The 25,887-nt window shown below is 45.9% G+C and overlaps 1 protein-coding gene across 1 annotated transcript in view; it reads left to right on the top strand.

Moving 5' to 3' along the window:
- Positions 1-396: 396 nt before the first annotated feature.
- Positions 397-25,887, top strand: part of ROPN1L (rhophilin associated tail protein 1 like) — a 42,007-nt gene continuing 16,516 nt past the window's right edge. Inside the window, exons 1-4 of the mRNA XM_075921474.1 lie at positions 397-549; positions 15,986-16,153; positions 21,943-22,066; positions 22,327-22,488. Coding sequence (XP_075777589.1) covers positions 422-549; positions 15,986-16,153; positions 21,943-22,066; positions 22,327-22,488 — 582 coding nt within the window. The 5' untranslated portion in view covers positions 397-421. The remainder of the gene's footprint in view (positions 550-15,985; positions 16,154-21,942; positions 22,067-22,326; positions 22,489-25,887) is intronic.

Genomic DNA, 25,887 nt, shown 5'->3' with positions numbered 1-25,887 from the left:
GGTTGCATCGCCTAAAGGACTCTAGGGCCATGCTTAGATCTCTGGGCATACGCACCCCAGCCACGCCGAGGAGGTCATACAAGCCTAGGCCACTCAGGAGCCTTAAATGCAAAAAGTGATTTCGTGCTTAACCAGTGGGGGGGGGGAGAATCCCAGGAGCCACCTCTCGCTGCGTGTAGACGTGCAGCCGCTGAGCCGGTGGTTACTTTTTGCCTAAGGGGGCGGACGCTCCGGGTTCTCGGCGGGGGGCAGCGAAGGGTCCAGGGCCGCCTCTTGCTCCTGAGCATGCGCCGTGAGCGAGCAGCGGCTAGGTGACCGTCTGTGCACAGCAAGTGGTTTTGAAGAGCCCGGCACCGGGAAGCGCATGCGCCAGAGATAGTCGCGCCGCACCCTTGGAGCAGGCCCCGCCCTTGCCCAGCACATGCGTGGCGCGCGCTGTAGCGCGAGTCGGTTGCGTGGCAACGGTGAAACACAAACGTTGCCCCGGGAACCGGAGGGAGGCGAGCGGCGGTTACGCGCCGCCCCTCAGAGCCCAGCCGCAGCGCGGAGGTGAGAGACGCGCTACAGCGCCTGCCGGGGGGAGGCACCAAGGGCTGCGCCCGCCTGTCCCCGCGCTGGGTCCCTGCCGCGCGGTGCCAGCCCCTGGCCGTCGCCTGATAGGGCCGGGCCGGGCTGCGGCCTCGGAAGCCGCCGCGGTGGCTGATCCGGAGCGACGCGCCCCAGAGACCCGGCTGCGCACAGCGAGCGCGGGCAGCCCCACCCGCTCCCCTGCCCCTGCCCCGGCCCCGGCCCCTGCCCCTGCGCCGCGCGGCTCGTCAGCCGCCTTTGCTGCTAGCCCGCCCGCCCGCCCGCCGGCGCCACCGCGGTGTTCCCTGGCCTAGGCGTGCCCAGGGGTGTCCCCGCGCCCTGGCGCTACGGTGTTACACAGGGCACCGGGGGATCTTCATTTGGCCTGCTCGTTATTTAAGCATTGGCAACACTCCCTGCCCAGCAGCTTTCCCTCTAAAACAGACAGACCAGCCCCGTGTAGCCACGCGAGGAAAAGTTGATCAGAAAAATGAGTTTTCTGAATGTGATATGGAAGAAAAACTTTTAAAGCTTCCCCCCCCCCCCCAATATTTCTCTATGCCTTTACTTTTCACTGCAGGTGCATGTGTGGGTGTGAGAGACAGTGAACGATTGGTGCATAGTGATCTGAGAGAATCACTTTTTAGCACAGTCTGTTTTTACCAACACTATCGGTTCTTGTTCTGATGTTGGGTAATGCTATAAGAGTTCCAATTTTCTGATTTAGCTTATTTGGAGAAAGCCATGTTTTTTACCTGCTAGTTCAGCTTGTCCTATTTCTATTATAAAACCGCTCATTCCACTGTTGACTGTGAAGTCAGAGGACTTAAGAGCTCCATCTATGATTTTAAAATGCTTTTAGAGTGCTTTTAAAATACATTTCTCAGGATTTTTAATTACTCATATGTTACAACAAGACACATGAAATTTGCTTTCTGGTGGTACTGTATACAGCTAACAGCACAGGTTAATAAATATTTACTCTGCTTAAATATATATACAGATATAGTGGAAACTTTGTAATCTTTGCACTTAATTGTCTTCATAAAAATGGCAAGCTCTCACAGCAAATATTTACAACACAACAGTGTTGTCCCCAGAAAACAGACATTTTCCATTGTTGCAGGACACTACTGGAGCTACTAGTCTGGTGGTGATGCATTCATTCTGTGGTTCTGCCTAGCAAGATGTGACAACATTTTTCTTATAGTATGAATCCTTCTACTTTCCCAGTAGGGCTCTATTCTATCTTTAAGCACCTAGCAGAGTTCTCAAAGCTTCTTTGTCACCATGAGAACTTGGAATAGAGCATACACATTCCAATTCAGTCACCAGACCACCTAACTTCTAAGTCAGGGTTTCCCAACCTATGGGTCGGGACCCGAATATGAGTCGCCATTACATTTCAAAAGGGTCGCCAAGTGTCTCCCCAGGTGACTCTGCCTCCCCTCCTTTCCCCGTTTTTGAATTGCCTTGGGTCATCAAGTCTTCCTGAATTGTCAAAATGGGTCCCCATTTGGAAAAGGTTAGGAATCGCTGCTCTAAGTATATTAACTGGAAAGGGTTGAAACTCCATGGTTCTGCAGGCACTTGTGGATTGCTGTGGGCATTTCATGGACTTTAATGCTGACTAGTCTTGGAAACTTGCATGATGCTTGCATCTTTCAAAGCACTGGCTGTGACGTAGTGGGGGTACTTGCTGGGCTGTGGTGACCCCTGCTGTCTGGAGCAAGACCCAGAAGGGAAAACCTCACTATGCAAAGGTAATGCCAAACTTGTTGAACCAGTAGCCAGACACCCCCCATGGAGAGGAACAAAGGAAGGTGGAATGCTGCCCTGACTGGGGGGCAGGGCTGGAAGGGAGTTTAGTTAGTGCTGTCGGAGAGCATGGAGGAGAGCCTAGGGGAAGGGGCTGGAGTTTAGGGGCCCAGTCTCCCCCATCTCAAGGGGGCCTGAGGCATCCTAGCCCAGCTCTGTGACCAGATTCCATCTGTGCTGTGCTGTATCCTGGAGAGGCAATAAACTTCCTCTATTCCACCGGCTGGTGCAGTCTGTTTGTGCCATTTCGGGGTGCAGGAGACGGGGGACCCCCAACGCGCCGTCACACTGGTGTCAGAAGTGGGATGCACTGCACCCCGTGGTTGGAGCTTCCAGCGGCGAGCGACAAGGCGCAGGAGAAGCAAGAGCCTGGAGCCAGGCATGCTGGAGACAGAGTGAAGCGGTTCCTGGGAATCGTTGGGCGCTGCAGCACTAGACTGGTGAGTCTGCACCGAGGGGACCCGCGGGCAGATGGCCTACGCCTGACTGTTGAAGGCAGAGCTGGTGGAGCTGTGCAGAGAGAGGGGCTTGCCTGTGGAGAAAGCAACCAAGGCCCAGCTGATTGCTCAGCTAGAAGAGAACGACCAGCCACAGGGCCAGGATCTTGTCCCCAGGGGAAGCAGCCAGACCCCCCCCGAGAGTGTGTCAGGCTCAGAGAGGGGGAGGAGTGCTGGAACTCACCGGAGAGATGAGACAGCTTCCCCCAGGAGGCCTGCAAGCTGCAGCCCATCTAGGGCAGGGGCCAGCCAAGCAGAGCTGCGGCGGCTGGAGATCCAGCTGCGGATCAAGGAATTGGAAGTAGAGGACCGAGAGAGGCAGCGGCAGCATGAGATGGCCATGGCAGAGCGGAGAACCGGCGGGGCACCGGCTGCGCCAAGTGCGGATGGGCCCCAGGGTCCCAGGACTGCCAGATGCTTGGAGAGGCCCGTGGTGGCCCAATTGAAGGACATGGGTGACATAGATGGGTTCCTCAGTGCCTTTGAGAGGGCCTGTGGACTGCAACGGGTTCCCCCAGCTGACTGGCTGCAGGAGCTCATCCCCGCACTGAGCCAGGAGGTGGCCGGAGTGCTCAGTCAGCTGGAGGACCTACAGCCAGGGGATTACAACCGAGTCAAGGAGGCCCTGCTGCACAAGTTCGGGCTGACCCCCGAGATGTACAGGAAGAAGTTCTGGGGGGTACAGAAAGGGCCACGGGAGACCTATGTGGATCTGGCCTCCCACCTGGCGCAATACTGCCGCAAGTGGGTGTCTGGAGTCGGAGCCCAGACTGCAGAGGAGCTGCTCAAGCTGGTCATGATGGAGCAGTTCTATGAAGTGTGCCCACCCAAACTGAGGCTGTGGCTCAAGGACCGGAGACCAGAGAACCCCCAGGAGGCTGGGAGGCTGGCGGATGAGTTCACGGAGAGCCGGTCCGGGTGTGAACCGGAGTCCCGGAGAGAGAGGGAACCGCGCAGAGACCGGATCTTGGCTGAGCAACGGAGAGAGACACCTCCGAGGCGAGCCCCAGGGATCAGGACCAGTCATCGATACCCCAGAGAACCAGCCAGGCCCTGGACAGAGACAGCCCAAAGCCTAACTTGCCATCGCTGTGGGCAAAAAGGCCACAAGAGGGCTCAGTGCACCAGGTCCCAGGACCGGGGACTTTCCAGGGTTAACTGGCTGGGGCGGGAGGAAGGGCAGGCTGCCCCAGAGGCAGGGGCTGGCAGGCAAACCTCAGCTCAGAGAGAGGGGAAGGATGCTCAGTGCACCTCCCCTGGGAGGTCTGATTCTCAGGAGGCGGATTTCTCCGTGTACCGGGTGGGGGCAGGACGGCCCCTGCGGAGTGAGTGCCTCATACCCCTGGAGGTGGATGGTAGGAAGGTGACGGGCTTCTGGGACACGGGGGCAGAGGTGACTCTGGCCCGATCCGACATAGTGGCCCCAGAGCGGATACTACCCCACGCGCAGCTGACCCTGAAGGGCATAGATGGGTCCCCGTTTAAGGTGCCTGTAGCCAGGGTGCATCTGAAATGGGGGGCGAAGGAAGGCCTCAAGGAAGTGGGGGTGCACCCGCACTTGCCCACCGAGGTGCTGATGGGGAATGACCTAGAGGAGTGGCCCCATGAATCCCAGCGGGCTCTAGTCACTACCCGGAGCCAGAGCCAGCGGGGGGCTGACAACCTGGGTCCAGGGAAGGACTCCGGGCAGCATCCTCAGGGTCCCATCCCAGTGGACACGGGGTCCAGCCAGGCTGGGACTCCGGACCTAGGCAAAGGTGGGGAACAGGTCCCGATCCCTGCCTCAGCAGCTGAATTCCAGGCTGAGGTGCAGGCAGACCCCTCCTTGCAGAGGCTGAGGGACCAGGCTGGCCTCCGTGCAGCTCGGCCCCGGGGGAGAGGTGGCCAGGAGAGATTCCTGCGGGGGCGTGGACTCCTGTTCCGTGAATGGCTTCCCCCCAGGAAGGCAAGGGCATGGGGGGGTCCAGCGGCAGCTGGTCGTCCCCCGAAAGTATCGCCTCAAGCTGCTGTATTTGGCCCACGATGTCCCCGTTGGGGGCCACCGGGGGATCCGGAGCACCCGGCTGAAGCTGCTCCAGCACTTCTATTGGCCGGGAATCTTTACAGCCGTGCAGCGGTACTGCCGGTCCTGTGACTCCTGCCAGAGGGGCGGGAGGGCCCAAGACAGGAGGAAAGCGGCTTGGGGGTCTCTACCCCAGATAGACCCTCTGGGCTTGCTGAGAGAGTTATGGGAGGGGAAGACCTCCCTGGATGGAGCTTCGGGGGTGGAAGCCGCCCTGGCTGTCCAGAGAAGGCTCACTGGGCTCATGGCCCCGGCCCGAGAGACCCTGGCCAGAGATCAAGGCCAGCGGAAGGGTGGGTGTGACCCCCGAGGACAGGCCTGCGCCAGTCGCCCTGGAGCGGGGCGGCGAGTGGACATAGGGAAGCCAGCTCATGTGGGGCCTTGCCACGGCCGGCCTGAGTCAAGGGGAGCACCCATGTCCCCGGGGCGGGTTCCCACGCAGAGGACCCGAACTTCCCTAGGTCACGAGCGGAGTGACCCTGCTCAGTTCGCTCTCGGAGGGGGGAGAACTGTGACGTAGTGGGGGTACTTGCTGGGCTGTGGTGACCCCTGCTGTCTGGAGCAAGACCCAGCAGGGAAACCCTCACTATGCAAAGGTAATGCCAAACTTGTTGAACCAGTAGCCAGACACCCCCCATGGAGAGGAACAAAGGAAGGTGGAATGCTGCCCTGACTGGGGGGCAGGGCTGGAAGGGAGTTTAGTTAGTGCTGTCGGAGAGCATGGAGGAGAGCCTAGGGGAAGGGGCTGGAGTTTAGGGGCCCAGTCTCCCGCATCTCAAGGGGGCCTGAGGCATCCTAGCCCAGCTCTGTGACCAGATTCCATCTGTGCTGTGCTGTATCCTGGAGAGGCAATAAACTTCCTCTATTCCACCGGCTGGTGCAGTCTGTTTGTGCCATTTCGGGGTGCAGGAGATGGGGGACCCCCAACGCGCCGTCACACTGGCGTATTCAGGAAGCTGCAAGTGGGGACTTTTTTCTCAGGCTAGAAGATCACCATGGAGGATGTGGAAATGCCCTGAGGACATCTTTGGAGACTCTGCAGTGGCTAATGAAGCTGTACATAGGGAGCCTTGACTGCAGCAAGGAGCAATTTAATAACAGGATGAGCTGGTGTGGAATGGATGTGGAGTGTGGTTTTGGCAGTTTGAAAGTCCACTGGCATTGTTTATACTGGAAGCTGGACCTGGCCGATGATAATGTCCCTGTGGTACATCACCTTGTGCTGTACACTCCATAATTGCAAAGGGTGAAAGCTTCCCTCAGGACTGGACTGATGAGACTGAGCGCTTGGAAACCAAGTTTGAACAGCCCAAGATGAGGGTTACTAGAAGAGCTCTGTGTGGGGCCGTATAGATCACAGATGCCTTGACACAGCACTTTGATACTGAAAATCAGTAAAACCTGTTGCTATGCATTGGAATGCAGTGGCTGCATTGCTAGGGGGTTACTCTGGCTTGTATGTAGCACTTAGCACTACAGTGACCATTGCTTTGCTTGGGCTTGCTTTCATGTAATGGAATAAAGATTGTATTGAAACACATGAATTTCAATTATTAAACACAGTAAATGTAGAACACACATGAAGCATGTAACATCTGCACTGGGTGGGAACTAGTGGGTGTCTGTGGGAGAGGCAGGAGGTGAGGCGTGCTGACACTTTCACAGGTTTGTACATGTCCAAGATTTATATGCAGCCCTGCTGACTGATGTGCTAAGAATAAGAACATAAGAATGGCCGTACTGGATCAGACTAAAGGTCCATCTAGCCCAGTAGCCTGTCTGCTGACAGTGGCCAGCGCCAGTGCCCTGGAGGGGGTGGACTGAAGACAATGATCAAGCGATTTGTCTCGTGCCATCCATCTCCAGCCTCTGACAAACAGAGGCCAGGGACACCATTCCAACCCTTTGGGTAATAGTCTTTTATGGACCTAACCTCCATGAATTTATCTAGTTTCTCTTTAAACTCTGCTATAGTTCTAGCCTTCACAGCCTCCTCTGGCAAGGAGTTCCACAGGTTGACAATGCGCTGTGTGAAGAAGAACTTTCACTTATTAGTTTTAAACTTGCTACCCATTAATTTTACTTGGTGTCCTCTAGTCTTTATATTATGGGAATTAATGAATAACTTTTCTTTATTCACCCTCTCCACACCACTCATGATTTTATATACCTCTATCATATCCCCCCTCAGTCTCCTCTTTTCCAAACTGAGAAGTCCCAGTCGCTTTAGCCTCTCCTCATATGGGACCTGTTCCAAACCCCTAGTCATTTTAGTTGCACTTTTCTGAACCCTTTCCAAGGCCAAAATATCTTTTTTGAGGTGAGGAGACCACATCTATACACAGTACTCAAGATGTGGGTGTACCATAGTTTTATACAGGGGCAGTAAGATATTCTGTCTTATTTTCTATCCCTTTCTTAATAATTCCTAACATTCTATTTGCCTTTTTGACCACCGCTGTACACTGAGTGGACGTTTTCAGAAAAGTATTCATGATAACTCCAAGATCTCTTTCCTGATTTGTCGTAGCCAAATGAGCCCCCATCATACTATATGTATACTTGGGGTTATTTTTTCCAATGTGCATTACTTTACATTTATCCACATTAAACTTTATTTGCCATTTCGTTGCCCAATCACTTAGTTTTGTGAGATCTTTTTGGAGTTCTTCACAGTCTGCTTCTGTCTTGAACAGTTTAGTATAATCCGCAAACTTTACTACCTCACTGCTTGCCCCTTTCTCTAGATCATTTATGAATATGTTGAATAGGACTGGTCCTAGGACTGACCCTTGGGGGACACCACAAGTTACCCCTCTCCATTCTGAAAATTTACCATTTATTCCTACCCTTTGTTTCCTGTCTTTTAACCAGTTCTCAATCCATGAAAGGACCTTCCCTCTTATCCCATCACAATGTAATTTACTCAAGAGCCTATGGTGAGGGACTTTGTCAAAGACTTTCTGAAAACCTAAGTATACTTTATCTATTGGATCCCCCTTGTCCACATGTTTGTTAACCCCTTCAAAGAACTCTAATAGATTAGTAAGACATGATTTCCCTTTACAGAAACCATGTTGACTTTTGCCCAACAAATTGTGTTCTTCTACGTGCCTAACAATTTTATTCATAACTGTTGTTTCGACTAATTTGCCCGGTACCGACGGTAGACTTACTAGTCTGTAATTGCCGGGATCACCTCTAGTGCCCTTTTTAAATATTGGTGTCACATTAGCCATCTTCTAGTCAGTAGGTACGGAAGCCGATTTAAAGGATAGATTACAAATCACAGTTAACAGTTCTGCAGTTTCCCATTTGAGTTCTTTTAGAATCCTTGGATGAATGCTATCCGGTCCCGGTGATTTGTTAACATTAAGTTTTTCTATTTGTTCCAAAACCACCTCTAATGACACTTCAATCCAGGACAGTTTCTCAGATTCATCTCCCACAAAGGACGGTGCTGGTTTGGGAATCTCCCCAACATCCTCAGCTATGAAGACTGATGCATTTTGCTTCTCCGCAATGGCTTTATCATCCTTGATTGCTCTTTTTGTATCTTGATTGTCTAGGGGACCCACTGTTTTTTTAGCAGGCTTCCTACTTCTAATGTACTTTAAAAACATTTTGCTATTGTTTTTTGAGTTTTTGGCTAGCTGTTCCTCAAAATCTTTTTTTGCTTTTCTTATTACAGTTTTACACTTAATTTGACAGTGTTTATGTTCCTTTCTATTTATCTCACCAGGATTGGACTTCCATTTCTTGAAAGATGCCTTTTTGTCCCTCACTGCTTCTTTTACATGGTGGTTAAGCCATGGTGACTCTTTTTAAGGTTTCTTACTATGTTTTTTAATTTGGGGTATACATTTAAGTTGGGCCTCCATTATGGTGTCTTTAAAAAGTATCCATGCAGCTTGCAGGGATTTGGCTCTTGTCACTGTGCCTTTTAATTTCTGTTTAACTAACCTCCATATTTTTGTGTAATTCCCCTTTTTGAAATTAAATGCCAGAGTGCTGGACTGCTGAGGTGTTCTTCCCACCACAGGAATGTTAAATGTTGTTATATTATGATCACTATTCCCAAGCGGTCCTGTAATAGTTACCTCCTAGATCTGATCCTGTGCTCCACTCAGGACTAAATTGAGAATTTCCTCTTCTCTTGTGGGTTCCTGTACCAGCTGCTCCAAGAAGCAGTCATTTAAGCCATTGAGAAATTTTATTTCTGCATCTCTTCCTGAGGTGACATGTACCCAGTCAATATGGGATAATTGAAATCCCCCATTATTATAGAGTTTTTTATTTTGGTAGCCTCTCTAATCTCCTTTAGCATTTCAATGTCACTATCACTGTCCTGGTCAGGTGGTTGATAATATATCCCTACTGCTACATTCTTATTATTGGAGCATGGAATTACTATCCATAGTGATTCTGTTGAACATGTTAATTCATTTAAGATTTTTATTTCATTTGATTCTACGTTATCTTTCACATATAGTGCCACTCCGCCACCCACATGGCCTGTTCTATCCTTCCGATATATTTTATATCCCGGTATGATTGTGTCCCACAGATTTTCCTCATTGCACCAGGTTTCTGTGATGCCTATTATGTCAAACTCCTCCTTTAATACAAGGTACTCTAGTTCATCTATCTTATTAGTCAAACTTCTAGCATTTGTGTAGACGCACTTTAAAAATTTGCCATTGTTTATTTGTCTGCCCTTTCCTGATGTATTACATTCCTTTATATGTGGTTGTTTGTCCACTCTGGCCCCTTGTTTGTCCTCTCCCCTCCTCTCTTTCCGACTACAGCCTAGAGAATCTCTATCAATGGATTCTCCTCTAAGAGAAGTCTCCGTCCTCTGTGCTGTGCAAGGGTGGGATGTGGGGGGGCTGCAATTAATCAGAGCTAAACTGTATGTGCATGGGCTTTGAGTGCATTGGGAGCCTGTGGGAATCTGTTTGGGTGGAGGTTGCATGGGTAGGTGTGGAATGTGGCAGGGCCGGCCTTAGGCCAATTCAACCGATTTCCCCGAATCGGGCCCCGCGCCTAAAGGGGTCCATGCCCTGAACCCAGAAGTGTGCCGGACACCATGGGCGGCGAGTTACTATTCAGAGCCGGGCCCTGCTCCAGCAATATTTAGATCTGGGTCTCTCCCCCTGGGTCTGTCTTGAAGTAGATGGTTTCTGGGTATTCGTCTGGCTCTTTCAATTTGTTTTTTTATTTCTCCAGGTGGGTGATTGAGGTTTATAAATGCTTGGTAGAGATCAGTGACACAGCCATGGGTACCCACATGGCCCCACAGTACGCTAACATCTTTATGGCTGACTTAGAATAATGTTTCCTCAGATCCCGTCCCCTTTTACTCCTTCTCTACTTTCACTACATCGATGATATCTTTATGATCTGGACCCACGGCCAAGAAACACTGGAGATATTCCACAGACATTTTAACAGCCTAAACCCCACCATCAATCTCAGCCTGGACCATTCTACACGAGAGATCCATTTCCTGGATACCACAGTACAAATCACCAATGGTAAATTAGACACCACTCTCTACAGAAAACCCACTGACTCATACAGTTACCTACATGCCTCCAGCTCCCATCCAGAACACACCATACGATCCATTGTCTATTGCCAAGCCCTTCGATACAACCGCATCTGCTCTAATCCCACTGACAGAGACCAGAAACTTTAGGATCTCTACCAAGCATTTATAAACCTCAATTACCCACCTGGAGAAATAAAAAAACAAATTGAAAGAGCCAGACGAATACCCAGAAACCATCTACTTCAATACAGACCCAAGAAAACCAACAATAGAACACCACTTGTCATCACGTATAGCCCCCAACTTAAACCCATCCAACACATTATCAATCAACTACAACCTATACTAGAACAGGATACTACACTTCGAGAGGCTCTGGGAGACAGACCCATAGTCTCCTACAGACAACCACCTAATCTCAGGATGATTCTTACCAACAACCACAGAACATACCACACTAATACCAACCCTGGAACTTTTCCTTGCAACAAACCCCATTGCCAGCTTTGTCCATATATTTACTCTGCTGACACCATTATTGGACTTAACCAATTCAGTTATAAGATCAAGAACACATATTCCTGTTCATCCAGAAATATAATTTATGTCATCATGTGCCAACAGTGTCCATCTGCTATGTACTTTGGACAAACGTCTCAGATGCTTCACCAAAGAATCAATGCACACAAAACGGATATCAGACAGTATCACAAAGAAAAAACAGTTTCTTGCCATTTCAACCTGAAAGGGCATTGTCTCAACGACTTGATTACCTGCATACTGCTTCAAAGGCATTTTAACACCAGACTTGAAAGAGAAACCTCTGAACTGTCATTCATGCTTAAATTTGACACTTTACGCCGGGGTCTGAACAAAGATGCTAATTATCTTACCCATTACAAAGATAGCTTCCCCAATTATCACCTCTAATATCACTAGCTCACAGACATTTACCTTGCCCCCCCATCCCTCCTCTGTTCTGAAATTTGATTTGTCCTTTTTATATGTGTTCACTTTTTTTATTGTATCCCTTTGGTATATATGGTCATGCCTATTTTCTTCCACAATTTGATCTGAGGAAGTGGGTCTGGCCCACGAAAGCTCATCACCTAATAAACCATCTTGTTAGTCTTTAAAGTGCTACATAGTCCTGGTTTTTGTTACAGTCCTGAAGAACATATTCAAACGATGGAGCTATCTACACATAGACCTATTTGCCACCAGCGCCAACAAAAAATGCCTAATGTCTTGCTCCAGAGCCGGCATGGGAAAGCAGTCCCTCAGGGATGCTCTCATCCTCAAGTGGGATGCGCCTTTACTTTATGCATTTCCCTACTTTCCCTTCCTCAACAGAGTGCTCATAAAGACATGAGAGGACAAAGTAAGAATCTTCCTCATTGCACCTTATTGGTCTCAACAACCTTCGTTTCCCCTCCTAAGCAAGATGTCCCGATACCATCCAGTCACGCTCCCACGCACTCCAAATATTCTATACCAACCGGGAATCACGTCTCCTCACCCTCAATTCCTGACTCTCTACCTCAAGGTGTGGTTCCTAGAGGATGCACAGGCATAGAACTGCAATGTTCACAGCAAGTACACGACGTCCTCCTACACAGCAGGGCTCCTGTGACGTGAAAAGCATACATTAATAAATGAACCCGTTTCACACACTGAGTGATCTCGCATGACATACCACTGAAGGATGCTCCGCTCCCCACAATCTTAGACTACCTACTGCACCTCTAACAAGTGCGCAAAACCTCTACCTACTGCATCTCTCCCTAAGCTCTATCAAGGTCCACTTGGCAGCAATAATGACCTTCCACATACCTGTGGATGATACTACGGTATTCACATACCCAATAACTAAGCGATTCCTAAAAGGGCTACAGGCATTATTCCCAGACATTGCAGCCCCTTGAGAACCATGGGACCTGTACGTGGTTCTAAGAACGCTGACTAAACCACCATTTGAACTGCTGGCCACATGTTCTTTACACGGCCCAACCTTAGACAGCTTTCCAGTGGCAATAACCTCGGCACATAAAGTGGGTGAAATAGCCGCCGTAATGGCAGACCCACCTTTTACCGTCTTCTTCATAGACAAAGTCTCTGTCCAACCAGACCCTAAATTCTTACCTAAAGTGTGTTTTTCCTTCTACCTCAACCAAACTATACACTTACCTGTATTCTTCCCAAAGCCTCATGTCAACACGTTTGAAGCACAGATGCACACCCTAGATATCAGAAGGGCGCTCTCCTTCTACATCCACAGGATGAAACCGTTCAGATCATCTCCACGAAAATATCGTCACAAAGATTATCACACTGGATCTCTAACTGCCTTGCTACATGATACTTACTTAACAACTTATCTTCACCTACTTCAATCTGGGCACACTCCACCAGAGCTGTCACCACCTTGGTCACTTATCTGAGAAAATTCTCCATCGATGACATATGCGCAGCAGACACGTGGGCATCAGAACACACTTTTGCAAGACATTACGTACTTGGGGAACATCTAAACTACATTCTTCTTTTAAAAGAGGAATGTAAATGAGGCAAATCAAAAGTGCAAATGAAGCATGGATTTAAATATCCGGCACTTCATTTGCATATTCACGTCCGAGCACTTTTTCGAAAAAGGGTTTTTTGAAAATGAAAGCGCAGTCTAGATGCGGTTCTTTCGACCCCCCCCCCTTTTTTTAAAGAACCCGTACTCCTAATTTTTTCAGAAGTACAGGTTCTTTCGAAAAAGGGTGGGCCTCTCAAAGTAGAAGAGGCGGTTACTCACCTTCCTGTAACTGACGTTCTTCGAGATGAGCATCCCTGGGGGTGCTCCACTACCCTCCCTTCCTCCTCTATACTTCGGAAAATAACACAATAAGACATAAAGATGGGGAAGTTTCATTGACTTCTGGATAGAGAAGGAACTGAAGGTGGGGGGGGGGGAGGGCGCCGCGCATGTGTGATGGCACCGGGGGGCCCGCATGGCCCCAAATGCACTGCTAGCAAAAATCCGTTGAGAGGCGCTGGGACTCTCCAGCACCTAATGTGGAGCACCCCCAGGTATGCTTATCTTGAAGAGTGTCAGTTACAGGAAGGGTCTGTTTAGTCTGCAGAAGCGAAGAGTGAGGGGGGACTTGATAGCAGCCTTCAACTTCCTGAAGGGAGGTTCTAAAGAGGATGGAGAGAGGCTGTTCTCGGTAGTGACAGATGGCAGAACAAGGAGCAATCGTCTCAAGTTGTGGTGGGAGAGGTCCAGATTGGATATTAGGAAAAACTATTTTACTAGGAGGGTAGTGAAGCATTGGAATGGGTTACCTAGGGAAGTAGTGGAGTCTCCATCCCTAGAGGTGTTTAAGTCTCGGCTTGACAAAGCCCTGGCCGGGTTGATTTAGATGGGATTGGTCCTGCCTAGAGCGGGGGGCTGGACTTGACGACCTTCTGAGGTCTCTTCCAGTTCTATGATTCTATGATAAGGGGATGGTTGGATGAAATAACATGATCTTGGTAACTAATTGACCATTCATTATCAGTTGGAAATAGGTCAATGGAGGGATGATAGGAGTTGCTATAGGGAACTTTCTGGTGTCTGGCTGGTGAGTCTTGCCCACATGCTCAGGGTTTAGCTGATCTCCATATTTGGGGTCAGGAAGGAATTTTCCTCCAGGGTAGATTGGCAGAGGCCCTGGAGGTTTTTCGCCTTCCTCTGTAGTATTGGGCACAGATCACAGCTGAAGGACTCTCTGCATGTTGGGGCCTTCAAAGTATTTGAAGGCTTCAATATCTGAGACATAGGTGAGAGGATTATTCTAAGAGGGGTGGGCGAGATTCTGTGGCCTGCACTGTGCAGGGGGTCAGACTAGATGATCATAATGGTCCCTTCTGACCTTAAAGTCTATGAGTCTATGAATAACCCCTTCTTACCAGGTGGTTTATCCACAACCTCCAAAGGCTATGACTGGCTCCCCTCATCAGGGGTACAAGCTCCTATCTGCAAGCCTCTGTGGATCCTCTTCTGCCTCTGGGTTCACCTCCCCTTCAGCATACTTGACCACAACTTCCTCCTTCTGTCTCAGTCCACTCTTGGATCGCCTCTTAGCCCCCAAAGTGTCCACAGGGGTTTTTGGAGTGGAGGTGGGGGTTATCCCCAGTATATCATTCAGCTCTTTGTAGAACCTGCAGGTTGTGGCACAGCACCAGAGTACTGGTTTGCTTCCCATGCCTTGTAGTAGGCATTTCACAGTGCATTCACTTTGATCCTGTGCTGTATGTATCCAGATTGTGGCCCCTTTTGGTCATGCATCTTGAGATGTTCCCATAGGTATCATAATTCCTATGGCTGGAGAGCAGTTGGGACTGGACTGTCTCCTTTCCCCAAATGTTGATGACTCCAAGTAGGGGATCTCTTGATGCGTGGAGCAAGCATAACTAGCTGGAGAGATGTGCTGAGAACACACCATACATCACCGAGCAAACAGAAAGGGGACTTTCAAATTTCAAAAGAATGCAAAGAGTGAGTCTGAGGGTTGGTCACCTGAGAACAGAACAGTAGAATTCTGACAGATGAATAGAGAAGCAAAACTAGTGTTGTGGAAAGGATGCTGGAGGCCAGTCACAATGCAGTACTACACTATGGTGTTCACACTGGCATCCCAGTGCACTATCCAGAGCACAGCAAACTCTACACTTCTTGCCGAGGTGGCTTACCTAGAGTGCACTTACTGTGGAGTTAGTGTGCACTATGTGCCTTACCAATGTAGACACCTCAAAAGTTACAGGGCCAGAGATATCTTGCCAGTGTAGACTTGGCCTTAGTTTCACTCTTTCATTTTTTTCATCATAGTTTAGTTACTGATTGAAATTTGGAGTCTATTTTCCTTTCCATCACCAATAAAGAAAAACTTTGTGGTATAATACATCTGTTTCCATCATCTGGTGCATATTACCCCACTGCCTGAGTTAGCCTGTTACAGAACTAGGATAACCTAAATTCATTTCAGATTTGCCTTTTTATTTTGTATATCATGCACAGAATCTGTATCATAAAATTGTTAAAGTTGAAAAATATAGTTACAAAGTGAAAGTAAAGAGAAGACAAGGGAGCAAATGGATGTTTTCGGTTAAAAGAAAAGCAAAAAGGAAGATAAAGATAAAATAGTGTTCCTGATCACAGGAGCTATAGAGGAAGAGAGTCATATACTTTTGTGAACTTGCCTCATTTATTTCTGACCAGGCTAAAACAAACTCTGTGACTAAACAAATATATTTCTTTCCTTTTCCTTTCACCTTTTAATTTAATTCATGACATTAAAATAAAATGGCTGCAGTGCCATCTGCTTTCTGTTCTGGAACAGGATCTCACAATTAAAATGAATATTTGGGGTTTTTATACAGTGAGATGAATAATAAAATTAAGAGAATTTGTATGGAACCATACTAATCTCTCATATGTTTAGAATTAATTTATATTTTTAGTTTTTTCAGGATCTTGTTATTGAACCATACTAGAATCATGCCTCTTCCAGACACCATGTTTTGTGCTCAGCAGATTAACATACCCCCTGAACTCCCAGATATTTTGAAACAGTTTACCAAAGCTGCCATCAGGACTCAACCTCGTGATGTACTGCAGTGGTCAGCAGGGTAAGTAGTACTTTATATATGGACTCACAACAAAATATTGCCGCATTACATAGAGACCTAAGTAAGTTGACTAGATATTAAATATTGTGTAGAACATATGCTGATATGTTTTTATGCAGGGTGGATTTGATTTAAATTAAATTGATTTAAATCAAGGTTTAAATCACTAGTCAGGAAGACTTGATTTAATCATGGTTTTCTACCTAAAAGTGCATTCTTGTTGGTTGTTATACCCTTAATACATTCTTTTCACAACTCAGAGATAGATATAGTTTTCATTTTAGAAGATACACAATCTATACATTTTTAAACAGTAATTTATTTTGAAAACTTTTCAGATGAGTTTTACATCTATATCAGAAAATGAATGGTTGGTTTGGTTATTTCATTTACCAAAAATAAGCGAAGCAGGTATTTATGAAGTGATTGGGAAATGAGCTATCTCGAATTCAACAGGTTAATCATTATTTCGAAGATTTTCTTGCTGTGTTGTTTTAGGAGAACGTTACCAGACAGACATTAAAATTGTTTTATTTAACTAAAACAAAAACATTATGTATTCTGGATATTTTTCTTCAAGAGCAAACATATAATATTTTAATAAAGCAAGCATCTGAATTTTTGAATTTAAACATTCAACTTTTTTAAAATCAGGGTTGTTTTTGTTTAAATTATTTTAAACTAAAATAGTTCTTAATAAATCAAATTAAATTGACTGTGTCAGCAAGGTCAATATGAGACATTTAAAATATTGGTGTCTGCAGCTACCTCAGTCATATTCACCTTCATTTTCCTGTTTGTTAATAGTCTGGAAAAGCAAAACAAGCTTTTCTGCTTTTTCAAGTGCAAAACAATATTTCAATTTGGAATGAGTAGTTCAAAATAAAATATCCTTTCTACACTGGCAGAAGAAGCTACTGCTGTTACAAGCGAGATTATCACATTAACAGTCTCTGAATCCAAGTGCTTAAGTGACTTCCACCAGTTTACTGTTGTGACTTTCTTTAAAACATCTTCAAACATACGTAGAAGGACACCCACCTCCCCCCATTTGCTCTTTCAGGTGCAGTTTAAACAAGTTTCCTGTTATGCGTTGTTGAGGTGCGAACCCCGCGACCCAATCGGCGATGGGAGCGGGGTTCCCCCCGTTCCTTGTGTTGCCACTCTAGGTGGCGAATATCCCCAAGTTTTTAGTCCCAACCACTGGTCTTTTCGGCCGTAGGGCCCTATGCACCCCGTGCGTAGCCGCCCAGCTGTGTGTGGGGGGGTAGGAGGACCCAGGCCCGCCCTCACTCACAGGCCCCAGCCCAGGGCCCTAAGACAGGTCCGCCCAGACCTGCTCAGCCGGCGGGGGAATCTTCCCCGAAACCCTCTGGCTCGCCGGGCTTAATTCCAGCCCCTGCCCTGGCCTCCTTCCTACCCCCACTCCTCTGTCCTCCTCTCCTTCCCCCCCTTCCACCGGCAGTTTTCTCCCCCCGGTTTTAAACTTCCCGCCCCCCCCCACCTTACATCCACGTCCGTGCGCCCTCCTGCCTCGGACTGTCGGCACACCCCTGACATAATCCTGCCTATGTCAGCACACCGGCCGGCGTGCCTGCCTCCGCCCCCCCGGAGGCGGATTGACCCGCGATGGCTGTGCAGGGTGCACAGACCCACCGCGTTCCCCGGGCAGCACTAAAAAGCGCGAGAGCAACCGCCGGCTCAGTGCGGGGCGGGCTCGCCTCTGAAGGGCAGAGGTGTCCCGCACCGTCACATGCGTAGTAGCTGCGAAAATCCCCATAATGTTAGATGCTTTTGAAACCACACTGCCTTAATAGAATCAATTGTATTCATGCTTATGAATATGTATGAAATGCATGAGGAAGCGTGACTGAGAAACTTCCAGTCCTAAAGCAGTACAGCATGTGTTCCCTTTTATGACTAAGGAAGTATCCTGCAAAGTGCATAAATTAATGTGACAGGTGGCCAGGTGTGGCTTTTTTCCTCGGGAAAGATGGAACAGCTTGCCAAGTTCGGGACCAAACCGGAAGCAGTAGAGCCTTCTCTCAGATCCGAAGGGACTCCAGGGACTCTTGTCATCTCATGGGCAATCTTTGGAAAGTTGTTGCCTGGCCAGCCACCTGTGAAATTGAAACTAATTCTCGCCATGCTTGCAGCCTGTCTCCAAACTGCCAGAATGAATGTGATGTGTATGTGAGTATTGCCGTACGATTAAGAACCTGTACTAATAAGCCAGCCTCAGTGCTGCTCCAGTTCACCCTTTGTCTGGTCTTATTCGTTGGCTGATTCCAAGGGCAGGTAACAACATATATTTCTTGAATGATTCACCCTTAGCTCTGAAGTTTATTGTAGTTGACATTATGGAGGGATGATTACTGGATGCACATGTCTTAGCCAACTCCTCTTCTTCAGCAGTTAATGTTTAATCCTGGTACCAAATATCAAGAATATTTGTGAGAAAATGAGCTGGAGATGGTGCTTGTGCCATTTGTTTTTTTAATGCTTGTATTTGAACTTTGTCATTGCATATTTCTCTTTTTAAGATCTCACTGAATTCCTTCCAAATTTCAAAAGCCTCAGCAATAAAACATCTATTTCCTTATATTTTTTTTCAAGGTTACAGAAATAGGTTTCAGGATACTCAGCATATTTTCTACATTTCTCTTAAGCCCAATGTTGAGAACTTTGGCTGAGACAGTACTATGAATTTTTTTTTATGATTTTGTTCACAAACTGTCATCAGATTAGGTCAGTTCTTGATGTAGTGCTCAAAACAGTCGACTACTGAGTCCCATCACATGCCTTGTGAGAGTTAGCTTGGTTCCTGCAATTTTTTTAGGACAACTGCTGCAAAGTAGTTCTTATGGGAGAATTTTGCAATTTCAACAACATGAACCTTTATTTGTGGAACATTGAAGTCTTTGAGTAGGAGGTGCCTCAAATGAGCATTGCAACCGTATGTTACTAGCTTGGGACTTTCTTCACTCCTACATTTCTTCTCATCTTGGATACATTTGCAATGTTGTCTGTGACCACGCTGTGTACTAGACAATTGAACTTTTTTCACAGTTTGTTATAGCTTTTATTGCTATTTCTTGTAAGTATTTTGCTGTGTGTTCATTTCCTGATGTATCAATTGTTTCTGTAAGGAAGATATTCCCTTCTTCTGTTGTCATACAAGCATGTACAACAGGATCGTTGTGGACAGTACTCCATCCATCAAGACTTAGGTTAATAATTTTACCCTCTACAATTTTACCCTCTCTAGACCTTTTGCTCACTGCTCAATTTCTCTTTCATATACTTTATCCTGCAATTTATCTGCAACATCTGCTCTGTTGGGTGGATTGTATTCTGATCTTAGTGACTGAATCATATTAATAAAGTGTTGATTCTTAATCATATGGAAAGGAGAATTTGTTGCATAAACAAACCAGGCAATTTTTTAATCAATTACCTATTTTTGTAATCTGCTCGTTCTTATCACAAACTTATCTATGGTTGTTTCTGGATGATGGAGATTTTTTTCCCTTTTGCTACAGGTGATACACTGTGCTTATGTGACATACATGATGTAACTGAAACTCTATCATTGACAGATAACTCTGAAACTATAGAAAATTATGATGATCTTGAATGTGGATAGTCTTCAGAATACTGTATGTTGAGGATGGATTCTCCTAAACAAATAAGCTAATGCAGTTATTTAATTATTATTAGCATACTTCTCATTTAGAATTACTCACTCATTGCATTCACTGACACTCAGAACTATTTTAAACATGAAATTGTAAAAGGAAGATCGGCCTATTTCAGCTATTTATTTTTTTCACAGCTGCATCAAAAACTATATATTTTGCTCAAACATGAGAATTTAAAAATAGTCGAGAAGGAAGACAGGAAGTCCTTAAGAAAAAAGCATTAAATAAAAAAAGTTTAAAAACCTGAAGAATCCTGCATGTTCAGACATGTTCTTTTCATCATCTTCAATGCAGCTTCCTCCTGAGAAGGAAAAATTCTCATTGTGTTGTTTCATTCAGGCAACCAGGTCTTGCATTTCTTTGTTGTAGTATTTGCATTTTGCACTCATGCTTGCCTTACCCACAGATAGATGAACTTCATTAAAATATTTCCAAACTGGCTCCTTTTTGCAATCTGTTGATATTATAGTTTTTCCCTGCTAGAGAGAGAATGGTATGGTAGATCTCGAATCAATGAATCTTACATTCAAAAGGACCTCAAGACTTCTGGAATATGCTGCTTTAACAGTTTCACTTTTGTTTCTACTGCCTGTCCCTTCCTTCTCACATTTATCTCCAGACTTCTTCTCCTTTCCAGATCTATTCCACACCAGTCTTCTGTTAATTAAACTTTTTGAAACTTTGCACATTTAGAGAGAGATAAGGGATTGACTATGTGTATGCAAATTTGCAGAGGGACATTAGGGTCACATCTTTCTATATTATTCATTCCTTCATTCATTCATTTATTTTAAAACATTTTTGCTGTTAATAAGCCTGTTATCTCTATAGACACAAATCCACAGTTTGAGAATTGCAAAACTAACCATCTCTGATGGTATCTTATAGACTGAGCACTTAGTTCCATTGGGTAGATAGATTAACCTAAATAATCTATATAGAAGCCTCAGGACCCCCATAAAATTAGGTCCCTAATCCATGAACTATTGGAACTCATTTACATACATTTTCTTAAACATTACATGAATATATTGTCTCATGCTATAGAATTAGAATTTAGAATCCGTATTCCATGATGAGATAACTTTGCGCTGTAATATATCTTAATTAAAACTATCATTTATTTTTATCCACTGTGTTTCATGTAGTCTATTAATTAGTTAAAAATAATGTGATTTAATTTATATTTATTGGTGCAATTTTAGATATGGACCTTGGCAGTTGTGATTTAGGATTGCTACCCTATGAACTGGCTCACATTTTTGATGCTGTTAATTTTTGCTTTGTATTGACTCATAATTCATTTTCCTCAGTAGATTTAATAACTAATCCTGGTTGAAAAGCAGATGCAAGGTGTTGCCATCTTTAGATCCTTGTATTTGGTAGGATTTTCTGGGGTAATTACTTTTATACATCAATTAAATCCATGTAATAGTTCATGGGAAGGAACAGAGTCTGAAAGGAATCATTTTCTGTGTTAGTTGAACTATAGCTTTACAATAAATACTGTACTATGTATTAAGAAGATATAGACTACTGTTGAAATGTGTTGCTCTTTGTAGTTTTCTTTCTGAAAATAGCTGTGGGGATAGTTTTTAGGAAAAGTTGTTAAAGTTGAGTGTTTTTTTAGATTTTGTGAGCAAGACACTGTATATGGGTAGTGAATGAAATGGAATTAAGTTTTTGGCCAGTTACAATAGTGTCATTGTCATTGTCTCTAAGAGGTAGATTTCTGTATCAGAAACATTAATATTCATTATTAGAGATGTGTGAGGAAAGCTTAAACGTTGCTATTTGTCAGCACAAACTAATAATATTTATAAATCGTTCCCCATTGCCACCAAGGAACATGAAACATTGCATGCACAATTAAAACACAATAATAATTACAGTGTCAAACATTGTGACTTTAATTAAAAAGTCAGATGGAAAATGGATACAGAGCTGGGGGGGAGTCTCTGTACAGGAACTAATCGAAGGCAATTTTCCATTTCATGATTACTTAGATTTTTGAAAAGCTTTTTTTTTTTTGTTTAAATTTTATTTGCTGATATACATTCACATTTGTTGATATTCCTGCTAATCTAGGTACTTCTCAGCTCTGTCAAAAGGAGAGCCCCTTCCTGTAAAAGACAGGATTGAAATGCCAGTAGCAACACAGAAAACGGATACTGGGCTGACACCAGGCCTCCTTAAAGTTTTGCACAAGCAGGTACAGCTTACATTGAATATACAATATTGTTGAGAAATGTCACTGGACATTTTCATAGTCATGACTCATAGATATCTGTAAAACTCTTCATAGACAGCTTGTTCCTAGTAGACCATTAAGTCAAGGAAAGGGTATGCCACAGATTTCTTGGGAGGAGATGGAGGGAAGTGGTCCTAAAGTTTTGTACTCTTAGTTTTGTCATAATCTCCATGTTTTTTTCCCAGAGTTTTATTTGTGCCATTGTGTTTTGTCTTTTAAAGCTTTCTGAGAAGGGCCGCGTGAACAAGATTGAACTAGAGAAAAAATGGAAACATCTGTGTTTGCCAGGGGAGCAGCTGAGAGCCCTCCTTGAATTGGACAACTTTGGTCAAGAGGTGGAATGGATGAAAGTTCTAGCCCTGGGGTGTAGTATGCTTGCTGGGGTATGTTGACTTGTTAAAATCTTCCATAATCAAAATCAAATGACAAAGTACCAAACAGATGATAGAATAACTATAGTAAATAGAAAAAAACAACAAATGATCGGGTAGCACTTTATAGACTAACAGAACATGTAGATGGTATCATGAGCTTTCATGGGCACAGCCCACTTCTTCAGATGAAAACTCGAAATAAATAGGAGAGGGGAAGGGGAGGGGGGAGAGAAAGAAAAAGAGAGGGGAGTGGGAGACAGAGCATCATTAAGTATCTGGAGATATAGATACTTATGGGTACTTAAACCTAAGCAGATAAAAGTCAAAGTCAATAGATAGATTCCTAAGACAGGAAGGATACCACTCAGAGACCTGTTAGCACCTTCAGTGGTTATTAAGTAGGTAGTGTCCTAGTCAGCCCATATCACGATTGAATCCATTAGCATGTGAATTGAATCCGTCTATTTCGAGTTTTCATATCCTAAACTCATAATTCCGGTCATCTGAAGAAGTGGGTTGTGCCCATGAAAGCCCATGATATCCTCTTTATGTTTTGCTAGTCTATAAAGTGCTATCAGACCATTTGTTGTTTTTTTCTGTAACAGACTAACTCGGCTACCCCCTGAAGCTATAGTAAATAGCTTATAGATCTAAATATAATTGTGTTATTTTAAAACCCCAATTTTTATGCAGCAAAGGCTGGCCATGTATTTTTGTTTGTCCTTAGCTTAGGATGGGGCAGCAGTGTTCTGGTAAGTGGAAGAAGGAGGAATAAAAGTGCTGCCTCTGCTGGTTGTAATATCAGTACAATAGCGAGCAGGTGATGCAGGAATACCACTCATTGACATAGAAGTGGTAGTAAATGAATGAGAAGAGGGGAAAGAGGACTGAAAAGATTCGCCATTAGTCTATTTTGGTAGCCTTTTTTAAAAAAAATAAAAAATAAAATGACAGTGACTATTCCTAGTTCTGTAGTATTTTAATTCTTTCAAAAAGTACTTTAAAACAGTTATGTTCTGAATACAGTTCTGTTGTGAGATAATAATGCCTATATGAGTAAGACTGGCTTATGGGAAGCCCTGAACCTCAATATTCCTTGTCCGTTTCCCTTCACCTGTGGGAGCTGGAGTACCAGAAACGTGAAGTGTCTCAGTTGGGAGCCACATCAGTGAGGGTTGGAGTTTTTTGAAGGTGTTTTTTGCTTCACATTTGTGTGGTATCCAACTGATTTTTCTGTGGGTCAGTGATCCCCAACCCAAAAAAGGATAAACTAACAAATGAAAGTTAAAATATTTATCTTTTTCATTATTTAAATTAAACAGTTCTCCCCAGCACTAGTGTAACCCTTCTGCTGGGTAGGCCTGGCAGCAACCAGGGCCGGGTTCAATATCTAGGGCTCCATCTCACGCAGAACTGGCTCGAGCCCCCACCCAGTAGCCTGGGAAATTCACACACCCATGGGCGCCTCTGAGAGGCAATGCTTCCCTACTCACAAGCACAAAGTCTGAGTGTAGAAGAGAAACATTTAATGAAACAGAGAGAGAAGTCACATGGCATTAACTTGGAAAAATACCGCAAACAGAGTTCATAGCCCAAACCATGAGCAAAGTCCAACACCCCAAGAGTCTCTGGAGTCCAGCAGCCCAAAAGTCTGATACCCCAAAAGTCTCCCAGAGTCGGACACCCAAAAGTCTCTGTCCCTGGCCAGTGCCGCCCAGCATTCAAAAGTTCACCTGCAGGGTTCTACCTGATAGGGGTACCTTACGTGGTCCAAGGCCGACAGCGCCACCTCTCTCTACAATTCTGCTGCAGCCTTTACCACGAGCCACTCCGCCACGCTCCAACACCTGCCTTGTTCTGCTCCACTGGCGCTCCGGTGCCACCTCTCCGTACGATTCTGCCACAGCCTTTATCACGAGCCACTCCCAACAGCTGTCTTGTTCCACTCCACCGGCCGCTCCCAATGGCTGCTCTGCTGGTCACCTGCCACCGCTCCTACCAGCCACCCGCCAATCATTCCCACCAGCCGCTCCGCTGGCTGCAATGGATCTGGCTCCCAGCCAAACCAGTGATTTCAGCTCTTAGGCTATGTCTACACTGGTGGCTTCTTGTGCAAGAAGTCTTGCACAAGAAAACGTCCACACTGCCATGTGCCAGCTGTGTTTTTGCGCAAGAGCGCCCATGGCAGTGTGGACGCTCTCTTGCGCACGAAAGCTCTGATGGCCATTTTAGCCATAGGGCTGTCTTGCGCAAGAAATCCCTGCCAAGAGTCCACACTGCCCTCTTGCGCAAGAGCTCCTGCGCAAGAGGGCTTACACCTGTTAGAAAAGAGCGTAACTCTTGCACAAGGAGCCCTCTCTTACCACGCCGTACTGTAAATTTCCTTGCGCAAGAGCAGGCGAGCAGTGTGGACGCTCTGCAGATTCTTGCACAAGAACGGCCGTACTTGCGCAAGAAGCCATGAGTGTAGACATAGCCTTCGTGATTTCAACTCTTTAGCCATCACCTAGACTAGCAAAAGATTCCAGCTTCCACTGGACTAGCAAAAAGACTCCTTATGGAGTCTACTTCAGGACTGTCCTTAAACAAAAGGGGGAAAGAGGCAGGTTGGGCTAGTCTTACAGCTCACACCTAGGAGGCATGAAGCAGGCTGCCTCAAGCCCTTTAGCCCTTCCCCCAACTCCATTCACTCAACTCTGGAAGGCGGGAGGCTTGTTCCTCGGAGACCTCTTACAGTGATGGTGTCTCTCCTGCAAGCACTGGTGTCATGTTTTACAGTTCCCACATTTAGGGGTAGGAACTGTAAAATTGACCCCCAAAACAGCCCCAAATTATTTACAATACACCACATTCCATTCCAACACTGATCCTCCATCAGCCCTGGCTGAGTTGGATTTACATAACCACACCTCAGATTCCTTCCCCCTCCTGGCATGAGCTGTATTTACATATCAACAGTTAACAGTTAATTATCTTGCAGAGCTAAACAATTGGAGTGAGCACCCCAACCTCAGAGCAGCTCCCTCCTTTTAGCTGGCTGATAACAAGCAGTAGTTCAGCCCCTGCTTACACTAGCAAAATGGCTGGGGCATAATTATGTAATTAACAATGAGTTTACATTAGCAACTGATAGTCCACTGAAAGGTTTGCATTGACCCAGGTGGTCCATAGGGTGCGCGGTGATGAGAGACCGTTCCCACCTCCTGGGAGAGCGGCACAGCCCGGGGCAGGAGGGTTAAATCTTGGCACGCCTCTTCGGAAAGGTTGCTGATCCCTGAGCTAGCACATTCATCTTCTTTAGTCATGACAATGAGTAAATGATATTCATAGATGATCAGAGTCACAGTTAGAGTAGCTTTCAGTTCTTCTTCGAGGTGTGTCCCTGTGGGTGCTTCCTGTAGGTTTTTG

This window comes from Pelodiscus sinensis, chromosome 2 (genome assembly GCF_049634645.1).
Source record: "Pelodiscus sinensis isolate JC-2024 chromosome 2, ASM4963464v1, whole genome shotgun sequence".
Classification (NCBI taxonomy): Eukaryota; Metazoa; Chordata; order Testudines; family Trionychidae; genus Pelodiscus; species Pelodiscus sinensis.
The sequence above is the reverse complement of the archived record's forward strand: the minus strand, read 5'-3'. Positions and strand labels throughout refer to the sequence as shown.